We start from the raw sequence: 10,377 nt of genomic DNA, 5'->3' as shown, positions 1-10,377 counted from the left end.
ACTGATGGTCTTTTGTTTTGATTATAATTATCCCTCACCTTAATTGCTAACTTAACAATTAATCAATAATTGTAGATAAGTTTTGACGAATCTCGCTCATTTATCTCAGCATTGAGGAGATAAAACTTTTTTATTAAAAATTATCACTCTTTACAGGGATGAGGATTCTCTGTCTACGATTTGTGTATCATTGTGTATCCACCAATGATTTTGTGACAAATCATTTAATGATTTTTCTAATAAAATTTAACACTCAATTGACGTTAGTTATGATCCGTTACTTTCTGTTTAATCTTGTATTTTTTTTTTCATTTAATCAATTACTTTTAATATAACCAACTGTCTTACTATTTTTGTTTATATGTCTTACTATTTTTGTTTATATATACATATGCAACTGCATTACCAATTTATTTGTTAAGTTATTTTTTTCCAAGCTTTGAAGAACACATTTTTTTCCCACGGTAAGTTCTCCAGTTTTTTGAGTTTAAATATATGACTTTATATATGCAATTCATCCTATTTTTGTTTCCATTACATTATGAGTTTTTTTGTTTCACTTTTATTTCATTGGTGGATACAAACAATATATATGACCTATTTATATATATAAAAATAATTACATTTGTAGCTTATATAATTTTTAGTTAAGTTTTTTTAGTTTTAGATTTAAGTGATATCTCTTCTATATATATGTGTATTATATTAGTACTTAAATCAATATAAATGATATTTATATATGTATTTATAAACTTAATGAATACAATTTTTTTATTTTTTTATTGAGAATAATACAATTTTGATACATAATCATATTACTTACAAGAATTAGCACTGTCAAGAGACAACGATAGTTAATTGAAATAGAGTTAAATACGCTTTTCATCTATGGGTATGATTTTACATTCTTTGTTATTTTGTTTGAATATTATTTGACCGCTTTGAGAATGTATCATTTATTTTTCAACATACTTATATTTGCAGATTATTTTATTAAAGAATATGGAATGTGATAATTTAGAAGAGTATCAGTCATGTCGAAAGTTAGACTTTGAAGGTAGAAAAAATATTGAAGCTAAGGAAAGAATAGAGATAATTCATTCTAAAATTTTAGATGAAGAAATACCAAAAATAGATATGGAATTTGGAAGTGAAGAAGAAGCATATACTTTTTACAATTCCTATACTTTTAAGGTTGGATTTAGTATTCGTAGAAGTAAATGACAAAAAGATCAAGATGGTAGAATGATAGATAAAATGTTTTGTTGTTCTTGTGAAGGATACCGCAGAAGAGATAGACGAGATATGAATTTAAAGTATCATAGAGCTGAGACAAGATTTGGGTGTTTAGCAAGAATGAAAGTTACTTCTCGTCAAACTGATAATTATCGTGCAATTGAGTTTGTTGCAGAACATACTCATGTAACATCGAGTCCTAATAAGAGTCATTTGCATAGATCACATAGAAGAGTGGCTGCTGCTCAGGTAGCTGAAATCGATATGGCTGACCGTTCAGGGATCACTCTAAAAGAAAGTTGTGAATTAATGGCAAGGAGAGCTGGTGGACGAGAAAATCTTGGTATGATTCCACTTGATTATAAGAATTATTTACGGACTAAACGGATGATCCAAATGAGACTAGGAGAAACAGGTGGTGTTTTAGAATATCTTCAGCGCATGCAATCAAAAGATCCAAACTTTTTTTATGCTATACAAGTTGATGTAGATGATTTAATAACTAATGTTTTTTGGGCGGATGCTACTATGATAACATCGTACTTTCATTTTGGTGATGTTATTAGTTTTGATACTACATATCGGAAAAACCAAGAAGGAATACCTTTTGCTATGTTTCTTGGAGTAAATAATCATAAACAAACAACTGCTTTTTGGGACTACACTCTTATATGATGAAACTGCTGAAACATTAATGTGGGTATATGATACTTTTGCCACAACAATGTTTGGGAAGAAGCCAAAGACAATTCTTACTGATCAAGATGCTACTATGGCTAAAGCACTATCTTCACAATGGCTAGAAACATATCATCGCTTGTGTATTTGGCACATATATCAAAATGCGGCAAAACATCTTAACAGTGTGTTTGAGAAGTTTAGAGAATTTTCAAAAGATTTCAGTAACTGCATATATGATTATGATGAAGAAAGCGAATTTGTCGAAGCGGGGAATAATATGCTTATCAAATAACTCGAGGAAAATGATTGGTTGAAACAGATGTATGACTTACAAGAGAAATGGGCTTTGGTTTATGGTAGAGAGACATTTTGTACTGATATGCCGACTACCCGAAGAAGTGAGAGTGTGAACAATGCAATAAAATGTTTTGTCAGTTATAAAAAGAATCTTTTACGCTTTTTTGAAAATTTTGAAAGATTGCTTGATTATTGTCACTATGAGGAGTTACAAGCTGATTTCGAAGCAACCAAAAGAAAAGTAATATTGTCATTTGAGGTTGAAATTTTGAAGCATGCATCAAGTTTTTATACACCAGCAATGTTAAACATGTTTCAAACTCAGGTTTGTGAGAGTTATGATTGTGTTATTACTTTATACGATGAGAATGAGACATTGTTTAAGTACAAAATTTTCCCTAAGAAAAGGCATCTTCATTATATTATTGAATACGATTTAGCTGATGACACAGTAGCATTCTCTTGCAAGAAATTTCAATTCACAGGTATTTTGTGTTCACATGCTCTTAAAGTTCTTTCTGAAATTTTTTTATTGAAAATTCCTTCTCGATATATTTTGAAAAGATGGACAATTATGGCAAAGGTGAGAGATGAATTGGATAATTGTGCAACAAATGACCATAGTGAAGATCCTAAAATTGCTATGGTGAATCGTTATCACAAGTTGTGTAGATTATTTCAAACTTGTGTTGTAACAAAGGCATCAAAGAGTGAGAAAGCATACAATTATACTAAGAGTAGTCTTAGAAAGATTGTGGAAGAAATTGACGATCCATCAGATGACCAAATCATATATAGCTATGACGAGAATCAATACTCCAGCAGAGAGAGGAATAATATTAAAGGAATCAAGACAAAAAAAAAATGTTCGTGGTAAATCTAGCAGGCCAAAAGGAGCTCTTGAAAAAGCTAGAAAGAAGAAAAAAGTTGAGCGCAATAAGGTTTCTTCACATCATAGATTATATATTATATCTACATTTCATAGTAATTTAAAATATTATGTCTCTATAATTTAATTATTTGTGTTATACTTTTTTAGAACGAAGGATCAAGCGAAAGTGGAAAGAAATTTAATCAAAATAACTTTGATGGTCCACATCAACATGATCCGTTCATTTTTGGTGCATCACAAGTATGTAACTATTTTTTTATTATTTAATATCTAATTTTTATGCCAATTATTGTTTTAATTGACGTATGATTCTTTGTTTAGGCTTCATTTCATTTTGGTAGAGATAGACAACTTCATTTTGAAGTCTCTCTTGCTCAACAACCATTGCAAAATTCAGAGTTATGTATATCTCCACTTAATCTTAACTAAGTACGTATATTATTTATTTATTATAAAAGGTACATATATATAATTCTTCTCATTAATATAGGGCATGTTTGGTAACACTTAAAAAAAATAGTTTTTTATTTAATTAATTAGAAATTTAAAAATGAAACATAAAATGTATTTGATAACTCTATTTTTATTTATTATTTTTTTAAATTTTAATTAAAATTTATTAAATTTTGAAAATAAAAAATTTTCACTTTCAAAATTATTTTAAACAATTTTCATTTTTTCCTTTCATTTTTTTCTTTTCTTCTTCAAATAAACGCCTCATATTGTTAACACAAAAAATAAAAATAAAAGTTATCAAACACGTTTATTATTTTTTGTTTTTAAAAATAAAAAACAAAAATAGTTACCAAACATATTTTTATTTTTTAAAAATAAAAAAATAATAATATTTCCATTTTTGTGTTTAAAAAATTCAAAAACAAAAATTTTACCAAATGAGCCCATAATGTTTTGAGAGAATAACACATTATTTTGTAGCATGAAATTCAAAATGCTTACACTAATCTAAATAACAACATGAGCATGATGAAATTGCTACAACATGTACATTTGTATTTCATACTTTATTTACTGAATAAATATATATATATATTTATCTTATACATATCTAATCTATTAATTATGTTTGTCTATTTTATGATCTACATACTCATTCCTTTCATACAAGCTTTGAACTTCCTCAAAATCCACTAAACTCTTGAAGAAAGACACTTATATTAAAAGTTGAAGATAGACGCTCATAGTAAAATAACTAAATCACTTTTTATGCAAAGATTTTATTGACAATTCTTAAACATGTTATTATTTAAGTTTTGATTAATTCCACTCCTTATTTCTTTTTTATTTTTCTATAGTAATCTTAATGATATTTTCACACCTACCCTTTTAAATACTACTATTGGCTCTTTTTTTTTGGACAAAACTACTGTTATTGGCTTTTGTGTCTACATTTCAGCACTAAAAAAAGCCATAAAAAAAACTTTACCACAAAATTATGGTATAAAAGAAAAAAAATAGAGTTAGTTTAATTAAATGGCATTAACATTTATATAAAAGAAAAACGAGCCATGGTCTATATAAAAGAAATTAAAAAAATAATTAGTTTAATTAAATGATAATAATATTTATATAAAAGCAATAGCTACTGTAAATATAAATTTTTTTTTGAGTAAGTTATATATCTACACTTTAAAAAATAGGAGTAGTTAACAAAAATTAAATAAACCCAAATATTGTAATAATATATATTATATTAGATATATCCTTGAGTTAAAAAAAGAAAGGAAACAAAAAATGTAGAATATTATGAAAAAAAAATAGAATTGATTACAAATACATATAGACTCGTATGTACACATCAACAAAAATAGAATAAGACACTGCAGTAGTAAAGTAAGACATATAAACAAAAATAGTAAGACAGTTGGCTTAGTAAAAGTAATTGATTAAATGAAAAAGAAAAGAAATAAAAAATTAAACAGAAAGTAACGGAGGATAACAAATCGCAATTGAATGTTAGTTTTTATTGGAGAAATCATTAAATGATTTGTCACAAAATCATTGGTGGATACACAATGGTACACACATTCTAGACAGAGGATCATATTTGAACCCTAGCTCGTAGTAAGCTCAGAGCGTCCAAAGTTGGATCTGGTCATTATAAATCTCGAATTCCATTGTTATCCTGAGAGGCGGTCTGATAATAACCCGTGTATCGTGTTTTCAGGCCCCCAAACTCGAGCTGTTCAGCATCACTGTTAGCTAGGTATTCTACTTGGCTATTTTTCTACATATTCATCTGCCAGCTGTACCCGAGCTGAGTAATTGAACTCGTGCTAATTTTAGGGTACAACATTTGCCCCCCAAGCTCCTGCTCATGCTTGATGTCATCACTTTCTGTCATCCACTGTAGGGGCTTTCAGGCTTCTGTCATGTAAAATCGTGCCTGCCCACTACTCGAGTACTGGACACGTGGCTGCCTGTAATTTGCATCTGGTCGGGTTTCGAGGACTATGATAAATGTCTTGTCAATTTTTTATCGCCGTATGGTTTATTTAATCTTGGCCTTTGGATCTTAAGCTAACCCAATCGGATGGCCCGAATTAATTCCCATAGTTTACATATTAATAGGGTGATCAGACCTGATCCCTCACCACCTTTGCATTCAAAAAGTTTTCATATCAAAAATAAACTTTCCCCTTTTCTTCTCCATCCTCTCCCAAAAACCCTCCATTGCCTTTCGGACTCTCAAAAGCTTTCAGGGAGTTTCCTGTGGACGTATCGACATTTTCTCTAAACCGATCATATCAACTGTAAGTATTTCCTCATCTGGTTTGAATTTTTGAACTCTTTGCTTTCCATTGATTTTTTTTCCTTTTTACTGTGAAAAACATCCTTTGCTCAATGTATTTTAGGTTACATCTGTTTGTAAATAGGTGATAGGGTTCTGTTTAGGCTAAATGAACGATATTAGGCTTATTTAGAAACAAGATTTTCATAAAACTGGGAAATTTTTTTGGGTTTTTCAAAGAAAATTCTACTGGTAAATCAATTAGAATACCTGTTTGGGGTGTAGAAGTCGAAGGGGTTTTAGGTTTTATTCTAGGTAGCTTAAAGGTTACGATTCCTTAAGCGGTTTTTCATTAAACCACTTTCAAAAGAAACGTAGTGGGTCTGACGGATCTGACACACGAATCTTGAAGTATCAGGGAATTTTAAGAAATCGAAGCGTGTGTCCTACGACCACGTGTTGAGGCTAGGACACAGCTTAGCTCGTACAAATTCTCAAATCCCAAAAATAAACCACTTAAACCCCCAGATTTCTGTACCTCCACAACCGTCGCTAGAAATCATCTTAGGTCGCCACTAATAGGCCACTTTGTCATCAGGCAATCTAAATTATGGCCCTCATAAAGAAAAGACCATGAGCTCCTCTGCTCAAAGCAAAGATAAGGGCAAGCAGGTCTCCTCTGACTCTTCCATCTCTCATTTTGGCCCTGTGGTGGAGAGGAAAATTGTGGTCGACCCCACGCATTCTTCGAGGCCTAACACATAGTCTCCCAGATCACGACTCATGGGAAAGTGAACAAGATCCTGCTGAGTCACAGGATTGAGATGGGAGCTGACGACCTTATCGCTCGACCTGCGCTGGAGGGAGAGCAGAGTTGCGCCCCTTTCTAAGACGACTATGGGGCTTGGAGTGATGAGCACCTGAAGGTTGGTGCCTTCCTCCCATTGGACCAGTATTTCGTAGACTTTCTGAACTATGTCAAACTGGCTCCATTCTAGCTCAACCAAAACTCATATAGGCTTTTAGCAGGGTAAAAGTATTTGTTTCTAAGGCACGCGTGAGAGGTCCCCACTCAGGTAGACATTATGTATTTCTTTCGCCTCAAGGTCAGTCCCGACCAGAAAGGGCGAGGTGATGGTTTTTACTACCTTACTCATTTTCCCAACTCAGCCTCTGTCATCGACCTCCCCAGCCACCGAAATGACTATAAAGACTTGTTCTTTATGGCAAATGGGTTCAAGAACTATGAACATCGATACTTCAACCGTCCTCGTAAGTCTTCTATCTTTATGAATTCAGCACATGAACTTTTTATCACTTATGCACATTGTTTTTTGTTCTAACTAAGTTCTTCCCTTGTGCAGCTATATTTGCGAAGACATGACAATTTGTGACCTTGGGGGTCAATACAAGACCTTGTCTAGTCTTCCTCCGAGGTAGAAATACTATCGTCAAATTGTGAATGATGCCACCATGGTGGTCTGGAACCTGATCAGCAAGGGCTAGACGCTAGCTCTCAGGACCTAAGCTCCTCTTCCCGTCATCCCCAAGCTCCCCCCCTCCTCAAGAGGCCTTGCTAGCCAATGAGGACGTCGAGGAGGAAAAAGATGTGGCACTGCTGGTGTGTAAAAGGTGAGCTCCTAAAGATAATCAAGAGCCTGATCCAGAACGAGGTAACCCATACCCCTACAGAGAGTTAGATCGAGTTACTGCCAGTTATAGGCTAATTCGATTCAACCCTAACTAGCTCGTTAGTCGTCACCCCACTGACCTGAACCTAAACACAACCCTCCACTAGTGCGTGGACAATTTGGTGGTACACTATGACCATAGATACTCCAGAATTACCATCATAGTTAACAACACCCTCAATTTTAGGTCCACCATTTTTAAGGAGTATAGGACAAACCATAGGTCCTGGCCTTCCCTACGTCAGGGTTCATATGCCCTTGGTTTTAGGTAGTTCATAGATGAGTCTAGCCCTAAGGAAGGAACTGAACCCCCTAGACCCAGGAGGTCATAATTTTAGATTCTCCCCCACCTCTGTTAATCCAAGAGTTCGTGGTTATGCCTAGCCTGGTCAATAAACCCGAGCTGATCGTAGTAGATTCCTCCCCTAGCCCGGAGTGTAGGGTGGTTGCTCTTTCTCTTGTGTTTATAATATTTTGAATTATTACTTCTTTAAACTGAATCCTCTATTCACTCTTTTTTCCAGGTGAAGAGATGCTGCTGCCAGGAGCCCCGGCTTTGAGGGGTGCTTTTAAGGCTAGTGGGACTGGAGCTGGTCCCATGGTGAAGAGGCCCAGGGTGACAAAGAAAACACCTCTGAGGACTGGGGGTACCACCAAGTCCCCTGTAAAATACAAACGTGTCAGCTCCACTGGGGAACAGTCACAAAAGAAACTTCCCACTGCTCCAGTAACAACAGTCAAGGTTCAACATGCTCCTCCTCCTCCTCCTTGACACGTACCTCCCTCAAATCCTCAAGTGATCCAAGGCGAGGCTCCCACTGTTTAGATCCCAGCCAAGCCACTCGACCTAGACAAGATCCCCAAGGCTTTTTGGGGTATTGTGTATGAGATGGCAAGCCACATGGTCGGCCACGCCTACAGAGCCAACGCCAGAGATTTAAGGGCTATGGAGGAGCGCACTCCTGAAGACGTCCACGAATCTGCCATGGGGATGAACCTCACTGTGAATCCTTCTCACTCTCCTAACTTTTTCTTTCTCTTTACTTTTTTTTTATAAACTATTCTTGACCGCTTCATTCTTTTGCAGTCTATCCTGACTCAATTTTGAGGAATTGCTCGAGTTAAAGCCAGGGACGAGAAGCTTCGAGCTTCCCTGGGCACCGCTCAAGAGGGAAAATAGACCACCAAAGCCGCCCTGGTTTCCTCCCAGGAGAGCGAGTAGTCTGCAAAAGTCGCCTTGTCTACCTCCCAGGATCAGGTCGTGGAGGTGAGCCTTCGTGTGGACCAGCTTCAGGCCAAAAATGAAGAACTCAAGAAGAAGTTGATCGAGGTCGAGGAAAAGGCCAATGATGATGCTATGGAGTCATCGACTCAAATGGAGGAGATGCTTTACCATTGCTGGGCTTTCAACTAGGACGGAAACATCTATTTTATGCAACCTTAGCTGTGGGGCCCATTTCTTGCTAGGTTCAAGATTCGATTCTCACAAGAACCATCGGAGACCGCCGATGCCTCTGGAGATGTTGAGGGAGATGGCGAGGAGGTGACTTCTCTGGAGCGAGCTGACGGACCTCAGTTACTTATTACTTTCATTTTTATTAGCAAGCTTTTGTAATCAAGTCCCTTGGGACCAAAACAATTTCCTTCGGGCTTAGTTTGAGGTTTTTTCTCCGCGAGATGACAATATATTTTTTAATATTCATCTAACTTATGATCTATTTGCATTCCCTTTAGTCTATTATTTTCTCTTGATTATGATCCTTAGATTCTTGTACATTCGAAATACCTGTTAAGAGTATTCTTATTTGCGTCATGCCTGTTAAGAATCATGCCTCGAACCTTATTACATCCAGGGTATTCAATAAGCTTAGTAGCTTTATACCTGTTAGGAATTAGGCCTCGAACCTAGTTGTATCCAGGGTTTTCTAATTTTCTTAATAGCATTGTACGTGTTAGGAATCAGGCCTTGGAGCTGGTTATATCCAGGGTTATAGTGATTTCTCAAACTTAGTTCGAGCTTTACAAATCCGTTGAATAATCAATTTATCCAAACTCTAAGTTTTTAATCCTTATCCGAATAAGCTGAACTCTCTTAAAAACTCTTCCTCGGTTATGTGCCCCCAAGCAACTAGAACGTATAAATGTTCTGGGTTACTTTTACAAAGCGAGCTTGTGATAACAAAATGATAAAATTGGCTATTTAATAATCCAATTGTTACTAAACTAAAATGGATTTTATAAATAAACCTTACATAGATGGTAACTCTAAAACATTAAAGACAACAAAACTATTGATAATACTTTTTTAAGCGTAAGGCATTCCAGATCCGTGGGACTATTTCCCCACTTAGTCGGGCTAGCTTGAAAGTTCCTTCGCGCAGGACCTCTACGATCTGATATGGTCCTTCCCAGTTCGGCCCTAACATACCATCCTTGGGATCTTTATTTTCCAAAAAGACCCTTCGGAGAACGAAATCGTCTAATCTGAGTCTGCGTCCCTTAACCTTTGAATTAAAATAATGAGTGATCTTCTGTTGATAATGGGCGAGCTGTAATTGCGATGCCTCTTATTTTTCTTCCATTAGATCGAGGGATGCACTAAGTAGCTCATGGTTATGATCTTGATCAAAGGTTTTTTGCCTGTGAGTCATTACCATCGCCTCAATCGGGAGCATAGCCTCGCTTCCAAAGGTTAGGGAAAATGGGGTATGTCCCATGGAGGTTCTATGTGAGGTCCAGTATGCCCAGAGTACTTGTGGGAGCTGCTCGGGCCATAATCCCTTGGCTTCATCTAGTCTTTTCTTCAAGCTTTCCTTCAGGGTTTTATTTAC

The 10,377-nt window shown here is 35.3% G+C and overlaps 1 protein-coding gene across 1 annotated transcript; it reads left to right on the top strand.

Annotated features, from left to right (window-relative positions):
• Nucleotides 1-1,002: 1,002 nt before the first annotated feature.
• On the top strand, nt 1,003-1,911 carry LOC133806072 (protein FAR1-RELATED SEQUENCE 5-like). The gene is made up of 2 exons (XM_062244206.1): nt 1,003-1,216; nt 1,280-1,911. Exons 1-2 carry the CDS (start codon nt 1,003-1,005, stop codon nt 1,909-1,911), a joined length of 846 nt encoding a protein of 281 aa, XP_062100190.1.
• The last annotated feature ends 8,466 nt before the right edge of the window (nt 1,912-10,377 follow it).

This window comes from Humulus lupulus, chromosome X (genome assembly GCF_963169125.1).
Source record: "Humulus lupulus chromosome X, drHumLupu1.1, whole genome shotgun sequence".
Classification (NCBI taxonomy): Eukaryota; Viridiplantae; Streptophyta; class Magnoliopsida; order Rosales; family Cannabaceae; genus Humulus; species Humulus lupulus.
Note: the sequence above shows the minus strand (reverse complement) of the source record. Positions and strands in the feature narration are given on the sequence as shown.

Excerpts from the sequence above, each read along its gene's own strand:
- LOC133806072 (XM_062244206.1), top strand. The coding sequence starts at position 1,003 with ATGGAATGTGATAATTTAGAAGAGTATCAGTCATGTCGAAAGTTAGAC. Across the intron at positions 1,217-1,279 it reads TGGATTTAGTATTCGTAGAA|GATACCGCAGAAGAGATAGA; the intron begins GTAAATGACAAA and ends GTTCTTGTGAAG.